Source organism: Ictalurus punctatus, chromosome 15 (genome assembly GCF_001660625.3).
Source record: "Ictalurus punctatus breed USDA103 chromosome 15, Coco_2.0, whole genome shotgun sequence".
Classification (NCBI taxonomy): Eukaryota; Metazoa; Chordata; class Actinopteri; order Siluriformes; family Ictaluridae; genus Ictalurus; species Ictalurus punctatus.
In genome coordinates, this window is record NC_030430.2 from 20,283,492 (window position 1) to 20,303,066 (window position 19,575).

At 38.5% G+C, this 19,575-nt stretch overlaps 1 protein-coding gene across 1 annotated transcript in view; it reads right to left on the bottom strand.

The window, feature by feature from the left end:
* Nucleotides 1-1,165: 1,165 nt before the first annotated feature.
* The window catches only part of scn8aa (sodium channel, voltage gated, type VIII, alpha subunit a), a 62,035-nt gene continuing 43,625 nt past the window's right edge, over nt 1,166-19,575 (bottom strand). Inside the window, exons 20-27 of the mRNA XM_017487569.3 lie at nt 18,662-18,835; nt 9,900-10,022; nt 4,324-4,608; nt 3,738-3,791; nt 3,516-3,653; nt 3,308-3,412; nt 2,936-3,206; nt 1,166-2,841 (exon numbers count right to left, since the gene is read on the bottom strand). Of these exons, the coding sequence (XP_017343058.1) occupies nt 1,694-2,841; nt 2,936-3,206; nt 3,308-3,412; nt 3,516-3,653; nt 3,738-3,791; nt 4,324-4,608; nt 9,900-10,022; nt 18,662-18,835 (2,298 nt within the window). The 3' untranslated portion in view covers nt 1,166-1,693. The remainder of the gene's footprint in view (nt 2,842-2,935; nt 3,207-3,307; nt 3,413-3,515; nt 3,654-3,737; nt 3,792-4,323; nt 4,609-9,899; nt 10,023-18,661; nt 18,836-19,575) is intronic.

Genomic DNA, 19,575 nt, shown 5'->3' on the forward strand with positions numbered 1-19,575 from the left:
TATCACTTCATTCTCAGAGCACAGCTTCATTGTATAACATCCACTCTATAAATGCCCCACACTACACGTTTTGTATTGTCAATATTTACTCTATTATTCAGAAAGCCACCCAGTAGATGCATTCATAATAGCTACCCTACTGCTCTCCCTAATGTCTCCACGACAAAACAAACGTCCTACAAAACACACAACCCTTGATATGGTCACCATGATTATGCATTACCTTTAAAACAAATAGACTGAAACAACATTTAAAAAAAATAAAATAAAAGAATGTTAAAGAGGTCACCTCCAAGAGAGGTCTGGTCCCGAGTGACAAAGTATTGTAAGAGATTATAGATGGCATGGTGGCTTACTACAACCTTCATAGACCCTTGATTGCATGTTACAAGACTGGAAATTAAGGGCTAAATCATATTGCTGGTGTGAAAGGAAAATAAATGAATGAAAAGGTTTATTTGCCCAAGACTTTGATTTGAATAGAAACCTGACCAAAATTTCCAAATGTCTGGGGTCGTGAAAGTCTGTGGACCTACAAGTGCTTCAACTGTGCCACAATGTATATAGAATTTTTTTTTAACTACTTTTTAATCCACTGACTAACTATATGGATTTTGCATGATCTGAAACAAAGCAATGTTAATGGTGGGGTAAGTACAACCAGAACAATTAAGAACCATTTTTGAATATTACCAATTGTCCTTTTCCATTCATTTCTATTGAAATATTTTCCTGTGGACAGCCTCCAACATATGGTCAAGCCACATTTGTGGTCAAAGTAGAAGTGTCAAGTGGACTATGATTATACATGCATGATTTCTGATCAAAACATGCCACCATGCAAGTCATTTCTATGCACTGAACGAGCACAATTAGTTACTTATTTATCTGGAACTCAGTCTGAACATGTCCCTTACAGCCCAAGTCAAAACCCTGATTAATGAGCCCAACCCAATTTGCAGTGTGGAAGTCTATGTATAAAATGTCTTTTTTTTTTTAATGCAAGTATAACAAAGAGATGATGAAAAGACTAGCGACATGGGCCAAATGTTACTTTTTACCTTCATTTTTGTTTCTCAAATAAGATGCACACATATATATATATATATATATATATATATATATATATATATATATATATATATATATATATATATTCATCTCACATAACCCTTGCATAATTTTGTTATTTTCCTCGGTTTCCCCTCTAATTTCAGTCCACTCTACTGTAATCTGTTCCTTTTCTGGTCAAAGGACAATGTTCCAGAAATTTTCCTGTACCGAGTGGGGGGTTTCCAGCTGGATTTCGGCAGTGTTTATAAGGGGCAAATCTGTAGCAGAGGAATGCTAAAGTCCACACGGAGTGGTGTATATTCTATGGGTGGTGGTCCCTAACGTAGATATCTGCCATGGCCTTTCATCGTGTTTGTAGTTGCTTTGTTGAGCTGTAAAATCTTGGTCGCTGAGTACAGATGCCACACAGTAAGCTCATTAAGGTTTGATTTGGTCATAATCAAAGTGGTAAGAAACCAAGCTGCTTTCTCTGCACTGGCGCATCTGTAATGTCTGTAAACAACTTTTTTTTTTCCGCTTTTCTGGGTTTCATTGAAAATGATTTTCCTTTACATTTGTTAGAGTTGATAGAGTCTCATCACTATTGTGTCTTGTTTTGGCTATAACCACTGGCATAGTTCTAACACTTTGATTCCTTGATGTCTTTTTGGTTTTTGCCGTTCTTGCCTTTGCTTTCGCTTTCATCCAGTTTTTCTTTCTCAGGTTTGGTCACGCTGTCGTAGGAGGGCAGTGAGGCAGTGGAGGGCGTGTCCTCCTTCTTCTCCTGGTTGGTCCCTCCATTCTCTAGCTTGCCACTGCTTAATAGGCGCTTGCAAATGAAGCCTCTGCGTACAAGGTGGGCTCGGTAAGCACGCTGGATGACCGAAGCAGACATGTGCTCCTGCTTGCGCCGCAACGTGGTGGTGATGGGCTCGAAAGATATCTTAGAGGGATTGGCTGCAATAAAGCGCTCCTCCATCTGCTGCCGCATCATGTCCAGGTCACCACTGTCGCCCAGAACACGCTTGGTAAAGGCAAACAGGATGTCCAGGCAGTGAATTCGGTCTCCACTCACCATGGGCAGGTCCATGGCAATGAGTTCTATTGTGTTGGGCTTAGGCACCCGTAGGGGGTGCTCGAGAGTGTCAGCAAAGTCACTGAGCTTTGCAAACGTGATAAACTGCGAAGCTGTAGGATCAAACTTCTCCCAGATCTCATAGAAGGACTCAAAGTCATCTTCGCACAGCGGATCAGCACTCTCTTCTGTCGCCACACTAAAGTTTTCCAGGATAATAGCGATGTACATATTTACCACGATCAGGAAAGACACAATGATGTACATGACAAAGAAGAAAATGCCCACGGAAGGATTGCCACAGTTACCCTTTACCGAGGTACCTGGGTTCTCCTTATCAGGATTACAGTCTGGAGCGTAGTTGAGGATGGGAGCCAATAGGCCGTCCCACCCTGCTGAGGTGGTGATCATAAACAGAATGATCATGCTGTTTCCAAAAGTCTCAAAATTGTACATGTCATCAATTCCAGCTTCCCGTTTGACATAGGCAAAGTTAGACATGCCAAAGATGGAGAAGATGAACATGACCAGGAAGAGCAGTAAGCCGATGTTGAACAGAGCTGGCAGTGACATCATCAAGGCAAACAGTAAAGTCCGGATGCCTTTGGCACCTTTAATCAGACGCAGGATACGACCAATTCGAGCCAAGCGAATAACCCTGAACAGTGTTGGTGACACAAAGTACTTCTCAATCAAGTCTGCCAGGAACATACCTATTGTAAGACACAAATGGGAAAGACAAAAATGAGCAGAGGAAATAGGATTATACAATCATATACAGACCTTACAAAAAGGAGAAGGACTTACCAACTATCGAAAGAATGACCACAACGCAGTCAAAGATATTCCAACCATTGGTGAAATAGTAATGACGCAGGGCAAAGAGCTTGAGGACGAATTCAGAGGTGAAGACCACGATGAAGATGAAGTTCACCCAGTACAGTATATTTTCTGTCTCCTGTGACTGATCATCTGTTTCCACCATCATGGTCACCATGTTCAGACAAATGAGGATCATGATAGAGATGTCAAAGACTTGCTGCGTCACAAAGTCAAACACAATTCCCTGGACCTTGTTCTGAAGGACAAATAGTTAACAAGAAGTGAGACTCGAGATTAGTTCCAAGACATACAGTACCTTTACTGTTTTGTGTGCAGCTGTGTATGGGTGTATACTACCTGAGGTCTAGGTATGGGTTTTTGTGGTTTCTTTGAACCAAGTTTCTTCATTGCATTGTAGTATTTCTTTTGTTCTTCTGTCATAAAAATGTCCTGACCTCCAAAGTATAGGAACAGACAATCTTTGGTTACAATCAATTTAATGTTTGAAAGAATGAAAGTATATTCGAATCATAAAGAAATCAATGACAAAAGAGAGGAGCCTTATCTTTTTCTTTTGCTGGTTGAAATTGTCGATGATGACACCAATAAACAGGTTGAGAGTGAAAAATGAGCCAAAAATGATGAAGATGACAAAGTAAAGGTACATATAGATGTTGTCCTCATACACGGGTTGTTCTTCCAACTGAAATCATACAACAAATGAAAGAGTTGGCTTTGAATTATACAAAGGTCATCAAAAAACAGATACCGAAATTCTTATTCATACCTTTCGTGAATCAACAGCTGCATACATAATGTCCATCCAACCTTTGAAAGTAGCCTAAGATTTAAAAAAAAATACAAATCCATTAAACATGCATTAGCATTTCCCCACAGCTCCAGGGTCCTCGGTTTGATCCTGAGCTCATTTTAATGCCCAGGACAATGTTTCTTATGTTCTTCCTGTGTTTGAAAGGGTTTCTACCGTTTTCCTTCTACCTCCCAAAAACAGACCAGTAGGTGGATTGGCCCTGCTAAATTGCCCCTAGGTGTGAATGTGTGTGCATGGTTCCCCAAGATGGACTGGAGTCCCAGCCTGGGCGTATCCGCACTTGACACCCAGTGTTCCAGGGATAGCCTCTGGATCCTCCAAGACCCTGACCAGGATAAAGCACTCACCGAAGATGAATGAATGTCCACACAGCACAATGAACAATACAGAAGCTGAATTATCCATGCATGAAGAGACATATTCTTACAGTGCAGCCAGTCCTAACCAAACCCTGTCACATTACCACAAACATAAAGACAAAGAAAGGAATATACTGGAAATATTGAATGCTAGCATGAGTGTCATGGACAAAGAAGCTCACCACTTGGAGCAGAGCCAGATAGCCAGCACCCACGTTGTCAAAATTGATCTTTACATTCTTCCAGCGCACTTCAGTGTAGTTTGAATAGATGAGGTCAAAGCACTGCGTCTTGTTGTTCACCACGTCTGGTTTAAAGTACTCCTCAGAAGTTTCGTTGAAGCAGTAGTAATACTTCCCCGCAAACAGGTTGACGCCCATGATACTGAAAATCAGCCAAAAGATGAGGCAAACCAGCAACACATTCATAATGGAAGGGATGGCACCCACCAAGGCGTTGACTACAACCTAGAGCAAGAATGGAAGAGACAATGCAGTGCTGCGTGAGGACCCAGAAACTGTACACACATATACACTACCAGTCAAAAGTTTGGAGACACGTGACTGAAATGTTTTTCATGATCTTAAAAATCTTTTAATCTGAAGGTGTATAATTAAATGTTTGAAATCGGTGTTGTAGACAAAAATATAATTGTGCCAACATGTTCATTTCTTTCATTGGAAAAATAACATTTTATTTACAAAAAAATATATTTTTTAATGGATGACTTGGAGGGAAATATTCCGAAAAGCAGCCGATAAGTGTCCAGCGTAGGTGGCAACTCCTTTAATACTGTTTAAAAAGCATCTCAGGGATTTCCTCGAGAAATTGGTTGAGAAAATGCCAAGAATACATTTCTAGAAATTCTTGGCAAAAAGGGCGCCTACTTTGAAGATTTAATAATATTAAATTCTTTTGATTTATTTTGGATTTTATATCACAATATAATTCCCATAGTTCCATTTGTGTTCCTCAAGAGTTTTGAGGACTTTATTATTATTCTAAAATGTGGAGAAAAATAAAGAATGATTGTGTCTAAACTTTTGACTGGTAGTGGATATACTCATCACAATTACTACCAGCTATGAACAAACATATATAATGCAGCATTATATTTTTAAGGTATCACAGAATAAATACTGTGGTAGGAGTGTACTCAAAGCAAAAAGCCATATAAGATTTATTTGAACCCTTTCATGCATAATGTCCACAGTCATTTTGAGACAGAGTGTGTGTTAATTTTTCTCTCTAATTTGGTCACCTGCTAATTCCCTCCCACCAGCTAGCTCTCCCCTCTGTCATACAAACACATGAAGTCAGCGACCCGCAACTTTTCAAACTGCTGCTCTTACTGCATCACAGGGTGGCGTAACACACTAGGAGGAAAGCGCTATCTGCCCTCTTCCTCATACATGAGCTCACAGATACCTATGATTGGCTAATGTCGCTGTGATTGACAAGGGAGAATGTAATGCCATCCCTCCCACCCAGAAAGCATGGCTAATTCTGCTTTCTTGGACTCTCAGCTACTGATTGCTTTGGTCTCATTGGGATTTGAAATATAAGGCAGTTTTGAGGGAAATGTAATCACCTGAAACCATTACTGTAATATACTATAAATCATTATGCTGATTTTTGTTGTTCTCAAGACTTGTAATTCTCAGTGCATGTGTCTTTATATACAAAATCAAAGATTAAAAATTATAACACAAATTATGAATATTTTGATTGTAATTATTGTTTCAAATAGAAAAGGGAAATATATAAATTTATATATATATATATACATTTTCTATACATTTGGTCATCAACATGATAAATATTTTAGAATGATTAAAAAATATTTTGAATGTTTACTTAATTTTTGTTTATATCCATTTATTGTTTAATAAAGGTGCTATTTAGGACAAGTAAAATTCTCGTGACATATGTTTTAAAATAATTTATGCATGAAAGGGTTTCCACAAATTTATTCTTTGGGGGGAAAAGAGAACTACTGTATGGCACTACATGCAGTTTTAATCATGACCTCTGAATCATATGAAACCCCCACTTTCCCTGGGCTTTCCCCAATCCCCTTCCACCCTCAGCCCTGTTTAGTATCCCATCCACCAATGATTAGCGAGGAGCGGAGTGTGCTGTGGACACTCGCACGCCGTGTTAGGCTGGCTGAGCCGCAGCTCTGGGGCAGGCAGCTGAGCATGCATGTTTTTCACAGATTCCACAGTGGAGCCATATTCCCTCCTTACACTCCTTATTTAATACTGTGGAATAATAAAATTCTCCTAGCAAATATATGGGGCATGGTCTCTCCATTTGCTGTTACAAGGACTGATAATTAGGAGAATTTAAGGGGGGAAAACATGCTTCTCTTGACCTTCCCCTTGATCAAATCAGTGTAACATTTCTTCAGCCCTTATACAGCACTATAGTATACATAATCCTTACATCATAAGATGATACATGATCACTACAAAAACAAATTCTTTGTATGATTAGTTTAAATAAATTCAAATATTGGATAAAAGGCGACCCCATTTAAAGTTGTTTGTCAGGAGAATCAATGTTGCCTTTGAATTTAGCACACATTTAAATGTCACATAGACATTGCAATTTTTCATGACATTCAACACAGATATAAAAGCGAGGGAAAATGGCTTTCAAAAGTGCATAATGTGCATTGGCAATTGAACTGGACATGCATGTTACATGGCATCATTGTGCAAACTCAAACACTGTTAAAATCAATAAATAAATGAATCAGGAGAGGCACCAGCACAGAGAGATTTACATACGTGTATAATCACAAGAGTGAACGTGGATCGTATCGGAGTAGATGGACATGAATGATCTGTGCTTAATCTGGGCTAGCTTTAAGATTAACCACAACCCAGATCGAACGTTCCAAATTCCTTCATAAATATTTAATCATTAATGTATTTCTGTTTAAATAATGCTGATAAAGTAAACAATTTTAAAACGTCTAATTTCTCACCTCTCTGCGCTGCTGTCTCCTTATCAAGTCATTTATTCATTTTTAACTCAAACTTTTTTGTTCAGTTAAAACAAAATAGCATTTCATTTAATGAACAAAAAAATAATACTGTATAAATGTATAGATATGCATTTAATTATCTTTCTTTCTATTACTACATAATAGCACTTTAGCTATTTCGACCCAATCAAAACTGGATTATCATAGGGACAACGCAGTTTTACAAAGTTTTAGAAACAAGGCCAGTAGTCATAATATTAGATTACAATACATGAAGGAAATAAACCAGGAAGACAAACAAAAATAATAAGCATAAAAACATTGCAAATAAAAACTAATTTGGAAAGATTGTTCCGTAATAGATAAAAGAATAAACAGCAGCAGAGGCCTGTGAAATCCATGCATAATTATCTTTATTGTATAATCTGGTCTGTCATTTTTGGGTCATTTGATCATTCTGTAGAGAGGACACAAGTTTTGCCCAGAGTGAAATGGGTGTATTTTTAGCCACAGTGATAGTGATAATTGGCTGTAAGTTATATACATCTCTCTGCTCTAGTGGATCCAGTCTCCCAGTTTCAGCGTTTCTAACAGGAATCATCGTGCCATGTCCTAAGAGTGCCATGCTGTGAATAAAACCACTTACTGCCAGCAGGCTGCCTGGTCAATTTCCTAAGCTTCTGTTTTGACTCAAAAAGGTAGTCAATTTCCATAAAAATTATCCAAACACTCTCAAATTTATAATCAGCACTTATCTTAAGGCATAAGTCATACTGTTCATTTTCCACCCTATGTACAAACTGTTCGGTTAACTTCCAATGATCAAAACAACCACGTTTGAGTACCTCTGAACCCAAGGCTTCAGAGAACTTTATTTTACATTCCCACAGTCCACAGAAGCTTAGCAAATATCCTCCTCTCACACCCACACTGCTGTGTGTGTGAGGCTCTCTTATTTTCAGTCCTATGAGCAGATCCTGGACAAGCAAAAGAGAGGTGAGGCGCGACTCCAGCAGGTTGGACAGGGTGAGATGGACAGGACAGGATGAGGGAATGAGGAAGGAAGGAAGGAAGGAAGGGAGGGAGGGAGGGTGGGGGCGAGGGAGGGAAGGGCGGAAGGGGGGGGATTGGGGATTGGGAAGAAGATGAGAGGTTAGAAAGGCAACAGAAGCTCAAGGCAACCAGTCCAGGGGTAAAAGAGGAGGGACTGAAAGCGACAACAACCAGGCACCACCGTTCACAACCACCAAAGCAGGGATGACTGCTGAGAAGACTCAGCTTAACACCTACTCTTACTAAAGACTAGCTGCAGGAGATAATTGAGAGCCATGCTAATTCCTTGCACTTGGATTGTGCTATGGTGCGATAGGAGTGACGACCCCATCGTGTAAAGGAGTCTTTCGCTCTGAAGTGGCTCTGTGAGGTATTGTATGGGGCAGGCAGAGGTGAGAGTTCAGTGATCCAGTGGATCTGTGCTGCTGGTTGTTCTCTGATAGATGCAGAAGGAGTCAGTAAGAGAAGGGGAATGATGGAGGGATGGGGGCTCTCCATTAAAAGCATAGGTTCAGAAAATCAGGCCAAAGGAGCAGCCAATTGATCGAAGCTGGTCTCAGTTTACAATAAATAACCTTTGCTTTTTATTTATTTTTTAAATCCAAAAATCAAATTTTCTTTTTTTTTACAAAACATTGATCATATTAGAATTTGTGATGACGCAGCTTTGAGAAGCCTTTGTTTTATCAGAATGTTATAAAATCTTAATTATCTGTTAGGTCTTATACCACAGCATTGTTGGATTCTCGATTCTGATTGGTCAGAAGGTGTTGATCAATTTTCTATAATAGCCTGGCAGCTTTATATTTATGCCCTTGTTCTATTACCTCGTCGTTTTAGTTGTAACAACTCACACAGGGACTTGTATGGTGGATGCTCCACAAAAAATCATTTAAAAAAACGTGTAATTGTTGATATGGTATGATGTATATTTTTAGAAGGAGTCTTCAGTGTCAGCACTTCATAACAGCCGGAACTAAAACTGTCTGACACACGAAATTCTTCAGGACATTTCTCAGCAACATTTTTTTTTTTTCGTCTTATAAACGTCGAAAGAGAGAAAAGGCTGGTAAAAAGCAGGAACGGCAGTTTATGGCTGCAATACTGTAAATAATAACAGGCCCTAACTTGTTTTGCAGAAAATTCACAACATTAAACATAATGATAAATGGATACAAAGTGAGATGTGTAGCTCTTATTAAATAAGAAATTGTTAGCGATAGCAAACTGCTGTGGTATAAGAGGAATAAAACTCTTCGGAACGTCCTGTTATAGGAAAATAATGAACATCTGGGTGGTGGCAGTAATAACGCTTCACATCACACCACACGGTCATTGTTTACTTTCCTAAAACAGCACACTCATGTTGTATTCCTTACTTAGAGAATTAACTAGGAATAAGCTGAACACAAGAGGATTCCACTAAAATCAGGGAACGCTTGTGTTCTAAAGAATATCCCAGCTGCATCATAACTCAAACATTGACATATCTGGTAAAGAATGCATGAAATCGCAATATGTATGAAAAAAGTGATTTATTTTCATTGGTTACTTTCTTTTCTTTCTTTTTTTTTTTGATCCCCCTGGTATGACTTTGGCGTTGTTGTTGCTGTTTTCGTTTGCTGTTTTTTTGTTGTTTTTTTTTTATCAGCTCTAGCATGCTGTAACTGTTGAATGGGCATGCAGGATCAGCTCTATAGCTTTTCTTACCCTCATCCCTTCAAAACGGGACAATGCTCTGAGTGGTCTCAGGGCCCTGAGTGTCCTGAGTGATTTAATGGGCCCTAGATCGGAGTAGCCCAGCGCATTAGCTATAAGGCTGACTATAGACACCTACACAGAAACAGAGAAGCAAAAAAGGATCCAGACTGTTAGATGGGCAAAGCTGTCTATAGACGAGATGGTCCTAGAGCTGCTTGAATGTAGCTTTACACACATATATAGACGTACTTGGATGGGTATATACATATATAATAATGTCTTTATACATGTATATATCCTTGAAATAGTGAGAGAGAGAGAGAAAGAGTGTCATGTTTAGGGTTATAAGAGGCAGCAGTCACGCCCCTGGATTTTGATCTCAGTTAGTTTTAGGAGGTCGATGAATCTTGCGAGCTTCTTTTTTTCACCTGTGAAGAAACTGATGGTTGAAGAGAAAAAGTGACAGAGAGAGACATAAGACTCAAATAAATGAAGAGGAAAGGCAGAGACACCACGCTGATTAAGGGGGCCTTGGGAAGGGAGTTTTGGCACAAAGGAGACAATGAAGTAAAATATGAAAACCCCAACAGATTACAAGAACCTTACCCTTGCCCTTCTAACATTGTGTCTCCTTGTCGCTCTCGGCTGTGGCATAAAATCCCAAACAATTTAAGACAGACATACTAATGGCACCTAAGAGAAAGAATACAGGTAAACATGTACATGTTTAACATGTATGTCAGGTTTGCAGTCACATCGATCTCACATAGAGTTTACAGAGACTCAAAAATACCACACAGATACACTATAACATAAAGGGAAGGGGCAGATTAGGGGAGATCACCTTACTAGACGACATTGAAAGGACAAGATCATACTCCAGAAACCAAAGCCCTGTGTGTGTTGATGTGCCATCCAAGATGAAGCACACGCACACACAGTCAAGTGTGGTAATGTCGTTGTTCTAGTACACGTAATTATTGCACACTGGTCATCTAAGTGAAAAATTATATCTTAATTATGATGGATATTTACTCTATACAGTGTAAAAATGGTTACATAAAAGACCAAGGCTAGTAGAGAAACACCAATGTGCATGGATAGGCACTACCCATATAAACGGGGCTCGAGTTTCTGTGTAAAGGAATACGAACAATTTCTGAGCACCTCCAATAAACCACTGACAGAGACTTGGTAAAAAAAATATAATACAAAAAAAAAAAACACAGCAAAAAGGACACAACACTCAAGCTGACCAATTTACAGAGGGGGTTCTAACAAAGGTGAAAGCTTTATCCTGAATGTACCACTGTAGACCATTGGCAAGATTACTAGAGTTAGCTCCTAACACACCTATATCTGTCTTTCTCGCTTGCTATACTGTATGTGTTACAGTATATTGTCTGTGGCTCTGGGAGTGGATTAGCTTTCGGATATCTCTGAACTAGATCCAGTTTAAGGCTCATGATCTGATCTGTGCAGTGGCTCACCAAACTCAGTCCTGCTTTGTACATTCTTGTGTTTTTCCTGACTCTAATACACTCCATGACCTGTATCATATGAGTTACCGCAAGAAAATTGGGTAAAACCAGTGTGAGTTGCATGAGGTCTCCAAGACTGGAACTCAGTTCCAGTCTTTCTTAACTTAACAACAGAAACATTAAAATGGCTACACAACCATTCTGTCTTACTGCAAGTCCACACGCTCTTTGTAAGTCCAGAAGCCCCCTCAGAGGCCTAGCAATAGTCCATAAAGCTTTCACCTTCATCTAAAGGTTGGATCTTTGCAGGTAATTGTCACCTTTAGCTTGAGCCAATGGAAGGCCCGTGTATGGCGGGCCAGGCGAGCTGGCACCAGTGCTCCTCATGTGCCAACGCTCTCGCTCTGCAAGACAAGGTCAATGAGATGTGTGGCTGTGGCCAAATGAAGACAGGAAACTGAAGCAAAAAGGAACATAAAAAGAAGCAAATGACATTAATGTAATCCAAACCAAATTCCAATGACTCATGAGCCATAAAACCGAGTCTTATATTAAAAGAAAACTCCACCCTGAAACATTAATTTTGTTTATATTGAAATATTTGTGATGTGCTTAGAGAGTCTGGTGCTACTTTGTTGGGTGATGCTGTATTTTCATTATTCCTGTGAGATGTTAGAAGTTCTGTCCCATTCTGGGGTTATTACTAGCACAGTTACAACGGCGTTCAATCGGGATAAAAATTTCAGCACGCTCAAACATAAGGGAAAATGGTCAGGTTTCACTGTTCTTTCCTAAAGACCTTCTTTTCTCACTCACAATTGTTCAGGCAGTGTCATTAATGAGAAATCCAGTGTCGAAGTAGTGGAGACAACAAACGCAGGACTCAAAGTTCCAGAATGCAACGCAGCTATACGACACACTTGTTACGACAGAGAATCTGCTCGGCTAGTTAGTGATCTACAAGATGACAAGCACAATGGCATTGATGGCAGTATTCGCATAAAAGTTGAAGTATTGGTACCTGATCTGTTTCAGCAGTGTGAACAAATAAGGAGGCGAGAGAGCTGGACAGACTAAAGGACTAAAGCGCTGACGCATCTCTCTCTTTTTTCGCATCTCTTTGAAGGCAGAATAAATCCCACTGCACCACTATCAGCAGGTAGTCAAACAGCATTGTTCACATTATAGAAAACTGTTCACCAAAGTGAAAATAGACCAACGTGTCCATTAAAGATGTTTATACTAATAAAAAAAAACAACTCAATATTTCATTACAAAATAAATCCTGGAGATGAATATGCATGTAGTTCAGGATGGATTTTTCTTTAAGTAGGTTTAATAATCATATGAATTCACTATGATGATCCATGATTCAGTCAATTTGTTATGGATAAGTGAAGCAAAGAGTCTGATCTGCTGTAATAATCTGATTGTAATCAGGTAAGATATTTCTAACATGTTTCCTTAGCATTCATATTACAAATAAAACTGAAAAGCAGAAATGTGAGCAAATAAAGACAATAGCATGATCAGAAGGATAATAAAAGGAATAAGGAATGAGGCATATCTGATTGAGAGGAAAAGAAGGATTGATGCAGGTAAAAGCATGCTGGATGTGATGGTGGTCTTTTGTTGGAGCTTCTCTGAGCTGGGCTGTGTACAAACACAGTACAGTCAAGCAAAGGAATAGATGGAACACAAAGCAAAACCAAGGCAGAGCGATGGCTAATGTTAAGACTTCACTTGCCATCTACCACACATCCCCAACATCACCACCTCCAATATTCTCATGGGACAAGAAGTTGTGGAGACATGTGATGGATAGGCCTGTTTATCCAGCCAGGGAAATTCCTCTGACATACCCAGTCTCATCGGCCATTATCGAAGTTATAGAAGGAGGACTGATGGGGTTAGAGCACCAAAAATTGAAATGTTTCTTTATTCTACCTACAAGTCACTAGCTCACTAGTTTTCTGAAGCTACAATTGTTTTTTTTCTAGTTGTATCTTTAGTTTGATTAAATTAAATTTCTCAATAAAAGAAACAAAAGGACCTAGCCTTACTCTGGACACTTAGCATTTCTTTATAAGAACTGATGTGTTAAGGTAAATGTTGGCCATGTTATAGTAATGGCTCAAGTGTAACTCTATCTGCCACACCAGCTCTCCAAGCAGCCTGGCACAGTCTAAGTCTGGAAGAAAGTGTTGGGAGTGATGGGTTCTGCTGAAAGGTGGATAGATCAGGAACATGGTCAGAACACGCATTCACACAAACTACACACACAATATATATACATAAACAATATACTGTCATCATAATACATCTACACAAAGGAGAGAAGCACACACAGGTACTCTAATACACTCATACAAGAACACGCTGTGTCCCTTACTGTGAAGTTGTCCTCCAAGTGCTTTAGATATTAGTATATAAAAGAGTAGGAGTGCAATGTGGCCATTGGTGAGAGGGCAAAACATACATGCTAATGAGGTTCGAAGAGGATTTACCAACAAATCAAGCTAACAGCACTACAAAACAAATTGGCTCTATATAACAAAAAACTGGACTAACTTATCCTGATCAGTGTTGCCAAATTACAAACTTTGTTGCTAATGTAAGAGCTAGATATATGAAAAGATTTTCTTGTTGGTGCTGACGGATTTGTTATGTAAAGGATTTATCCTGTATTTGGGTAATGGGAATATATTGTATTTCTAAAAGGACTTTTATTTTGATGGGAAAGTACTGTTTTGAGTTCAGTGTGAACAGGGCAGTGAGGAAGAAATTCAAAAAAAGCAAAGAAATAAAAGACGGAGGAAAGTATTAAAGAAGACCACATCAAAGCGTCTTCAGAGTTTATTTGGGAAATAAGCCCCATAACACCCACACACAACTATTACACTAGATTTGGCAACTTTCTAACCCCCTTAAGCGACTTGATTTAAAGAAAAAAAAAAAGAAAAAGAAAACAAGAGCCAAACAAAAAACACATCTAGTGACTTTTGAGCAGATGTTAGTGACTGCCTTGCATGTGTCTTTTGAGCATGGATTAGCTAGTTTCCCTGAAAATAGTTGGCAACACTGATTCTAGTGAATAGTGTGATCGATTTCAGTCCAGTTCCACAAGTTTTAGAGTAGTGGCTGTCAAACTGTCAATCGCGATCTACTGGTCGATCGGCGAGCCATTTTTAGTATCTCACAACCATCCATGTACTGTCAATGATCACAACACATTTAAAAAAAAAAAAAAGAAAACAAAATAAATTGATGCAATGGTAAAATATTTGCTGATTGGCTAGATTTCCATATCGATACATCTTTAATTTAATCAGTGGTGTACAATTGTATGGGCAGGGAGTAGCCAAAGAAAAACATTCATTCTGTCCAATTACAGTTATGAATCCTGTACCAGTAGATGAACTGCTTTACTGTTAAAGTAAAACAGCATTACTCTTGGTGGGCTTTTTGATTCTTTTTTGAGTTTGAATTTTCACTTCCAAAGTGATCTTGTGCTCGAAAAGGTTGATTTCAACTTTGCTAGCATGCAGGCCTAGTGTATTAGGCTAGCTAAATAACCCGAGACTACACTGCAACAATACATTTCTTATAAGTACACCTAGCTTCTTAAAAGAAATCACTGGACTATCTACTGTTCATATTTGCTATTTCTCTCGGTTTCTGTCGCTCTATCTTGTTTTACAAGCATCTGCTAAATGAATAAATGTAAATAAATGTACTTATAGGCTTCACATTTATAAACAATGGGATGTAGAATTGGCAAAATCCAGCCAAAAGGTTGGACAAACTAGTTAGCTAGTTAGTTACAGTTACAGATCTCCTCAACCACCACCAGTGTGTAGCATCCACCTGGATGAAGAGACGGCAGCCATAGTGCACCAGAAGGCCCACCACACACTAGCTATTAGTGGAGAGGAGAGAGTGATGTAGCCAATTCAGAGATGGAGAATATTAGGTGGCCATGATAGAGGAGGGTCAATGGGGGAATTTAACCAGGACACCAGGGTTATGCCCCTACTCTTTACAAGAATTATCCTGGGATTTTTCATGACCACAGAGAGTCAGGAGCTCGGTTTGACGTCTCATCCAAAAGACGGTGCTGTTTTTTCAAAGTAAAATGTCCCCGTCACTAAACTGGGGCATTAGGACCCACACAAGCCACAGAGTTAGCACCCCCTACTGGCCTCACTACTACCACTTCTAGCAGCAACCTTCATTTTCTCCAGGAGGTCTCCCATCCAGGTACTGGCCAAGACAGCCCAGTATTTAGTTATATATGAATACAGTTTTGATTGTCCTAAAGACACTTTGATAAAGGCTAATGACTCAGATTTGTTTCTAAGACAACTGTACATAGTGAGGTTAATGCTTTATCAGGAAAACTTTTTACTGAATTAAAAAATAGTCCAATAGTACAAAAATTTTGCAATTGCAGAAATGAACACAAAAGCAAACAAACTCTGTAATATTCGGAGAGGTTGCAATTTTTCAAAATAACCGCAGTTTTTCCGAAGATTCGGGCCAATATACATCATGTGACGTCATCACAATGCGCATTCAGCTAAAACCCTCTGATTCACGTGCGTCAAATATGAATACAGCTTAAAGGGCTCATCTACCAACAAGCATCACTGCGAAAGACCGTGTAAAAACAATTTCATGCAATTGAAATTTGCCAAGTTGTCTTCCGCAAGAAAAACACTCAAATCAAAAAGTTGCATGGCAAAAAAAGCAGAAAAATCAAGCATTTTTGAGGACATTCACAAAAAATAAACTCCCGTTTGGCCTGATAGTTATGAAATAGAATAAAATAGTTTTGATTTGTTTAATAATTTTCCTGGTCACTGCACAATTCCATGTTAATTCATAGTATTAATGTCTGCCCTTCTATCCATCCATTTTATATGAGCAGATGTGTGTACCTTTCAATACATGTTTAATATTTTGCTATAAGGTAAACTCATGCATCTAAATGGCAGTTTTTAAAGCCTGAAAATTATACATTTGATGAAGTAAACTTTGATACACATATGTTACCGATGTAAAAAATAAAAATAGTAAATAAGTGGCTAACATAATAATTACCATGGCCATGGACATATAATAGGAGTGTAATGCAATGGCAGTATCTGTATCTGTTTAGTGCTTCAAATATCCATATCTGTATTTTTATTTGTACTGATACCCAAAGTGGGTGTGGCCTAAACATTACCACTATGAATGGAAACATTGTTAAACAATACTCAGAGGTAGAAATACCTACGCTGTGAACATGTTGTAAATAAAGACCATAAATACAACGTGCAGCGTGCTCTTTATTTTCCCCACGAGATTCATATCTGAGTATTTGTTTCCACCAGACTTGATGTACATCTTTAGTCTCACCAGATGCTTTGTGAGCCTTCCTTGGCAAGCTTTTTCTTTTAAAAAAAAAAATATCATATCTGTTTGGAATACATAATCTGTTCAATCTGAATAATGTATTCAAATTTGGTTACATCCCTAGCACATACAGTACAGAGATTTATTTCATAACCCAAAAAGACACTCTGTACAGTTGCTAAATTTATAATGAAAAGGATTTTGTTTTATCTCTGCATAATATTAATAGTGACACTTGGAGGGTCCTTCACAATGAGGGTCAAAGAGGAGATCAATCAAGAGACATATTCATTAAACACTGCATTAGACAATACATAGGCACAAATGCGGTTTTCAGAATAAGGAACATTTGAGGGTTTAGCAATGCTTGAATATTGTATCAATAATCGTTGTTATTGATTGGCTATGTTAATTATGCCTGTGTCGGTTTCTATTCCTCACACACATGGCTTCACAGTGTATTCTTTATCCTTTATATATTTAAATCTGCACAAAAAGGAATGGGATTGCACAGGAATATACAATTCTTTGCTAGCCACAGGATTTCTGAGCCTTTTAGCAGAGAATTGCTTTAAAATATTCAAGCATCACAGTAGCAAACATTTTCATGGTTATGCATGGGTGATGAGCCTGCCATAGAGACGTCTATAGATAAAACACGTTCCCAGCTCAAGGCTAAGTGCAATAACTCATGAGAAAGTAACTGATATGCTCTTACTACACGTCACCTCTGCATACCATTACACTCTGTAACACTTTATATTCAGGACATCATTTCAGGAAATGGCCCAACACAGTCACACCTTGCTGAAAAAGAAAAAAAAATCCCTGGAGATTATTTCTATCTGCATGGCAACAGCAGACACGGAGCTGACATTCAGGAGAAACTCCTGAGCTAGAATGCTTTTCATTTTGGCTGTCAGCTCAAAGACAACACAGCACTATTTTCTGCTATTTTAAGCCTCTGTGAATGTGACAGGCCATGATGTTGGCGTTTTTATGAACATGCAGAGCTGATACGTTATGAAACATAAGACTATTTTCACACTAGGTGTTTTTTTTTTCCTTCATATCAGCACAAAAGAAGCTTTTTATAAGCAACGCTCTAACCAGTCCTAGATTGTATTAACTAACTAACTAGCCTGGCTTTCTCTCTAGATTAGATTTATTATTATGAGTAATAAAGATGAAATAAAGGTTGATTTAACTTTGTTGAGGAGAAGGTTGTTTCCCTTCACTTTTTCACTTTAGCTTAGGGTAGGTGGAAAAGACATTGCGAATAAGTAAATGTACCAAAAACAGTCACGCTGTTATCAAATATTGTCAATTTAACATGTCATAAATGTCCTTATAAGCTCATTAACAAGACTAATAGTTGTTTTTTTTGGTCCTCCATTTTAGTTTTTCTCACTTGGCCCTCAACTTGTGACCCACTTGGTTAGAAGTTAAAAAAAAACATGCTTGTCACTTTGTGCTTTTCTAACAAGTTAACTTGTTGGAACTGGAACTGCTGTAACAAAAAAACAAAACAAAACAAAGAGACAGCAAAGCTTTTTTAAAAAAAAATCCTTCCCAAAGAATTATATAATATTATTCTGGCAATTCGGGAAAATTAATCAAATATCAAAGGAGCCTTAGAAAGCTACAAATGAACTACAGCCCAATCTTTGTTACTGGTAAAATCGTGCTAATGACATTATATTCAACTCTTTTTAGCAAATTAAATGATGTCCTACTTCCGAATAGGATTTCATCAATAATAAAGTATATCGTCTGCATGGAACAGCTTGCATATTTAACTAGCTTGCACTTGACAAGGTGTGTATGTGTGAGGCCATCATACAATAACTCTTACTAATGAACACAGAGGAAATATAGCAGCACACGTACATCCACGATGAAGAAGTCCAGCCAGCACCAGGCGTTGGTGAAATACTTCACAAAACCGTAGGCCACCCATTTCAGCAGCATCTCCAGGATGAAGATGTAGGTGAACACCCGGTCGGCGTACTCCAAGATGATCCGTATAGTCTTCCTCTGCTCGATGTAGACATCTTCAAAAGCCTACATGAAGAGTACAAGACAGAACTCACATCCTGAAAAGTGTTTTATTCATCTTACATAAAATTTGCCAAGGATCATTAATTGAAAAACAGCACATCATACTTTTTATCTGTTCTTAGTTACATTTAATGTTGTGGAATATCCATGAAACCATGAATGTTAGTTCTCCATTATCACTTACGTAAGACTGAGCAGTAACGTCAGAAAACTTTATAGACTCCTTCCAAAAATGTTAAATATACATCCCCACAAGGTAAACTGCACCATATCAATGGCTACACATGCTGATCAATTAGCATTAAGAAATCTGACAGCACTGTGGTAAAAATTCAACAACGATATGGCTGAAAGAGTCCAGTCTATAAGGATGGGGAAGATTTGGTTCACTGCTGTGGAACATTAAACTGTTAAAATGCTAACACATTACTTGTAAAACTAATTATCAAAGCAGTTTTGTGAGCAAAAATGCAGGATTAGCAACTGTGCTGTAATTCTTTTAAACAAAAGCAACGTCAGCTTCCAAAATGCTCTTGAGTAAGACCTGGCTTCTGAATTGCATTCGTTTCTAATTTGGGCTTCATTACTGGTGCACAGGGGAAGAGCCTTGCTAGGAACAGAAATAGAAGCCCTGTTAGATGAATGGTACAGTCCATTAATCACAGGGCAGAGAAGTGTGTGTTTCAGGCTCCATTGCATTGCAGCAAGTGAGTGAACTTCACTTCATGTTAGTGTCTGCATAA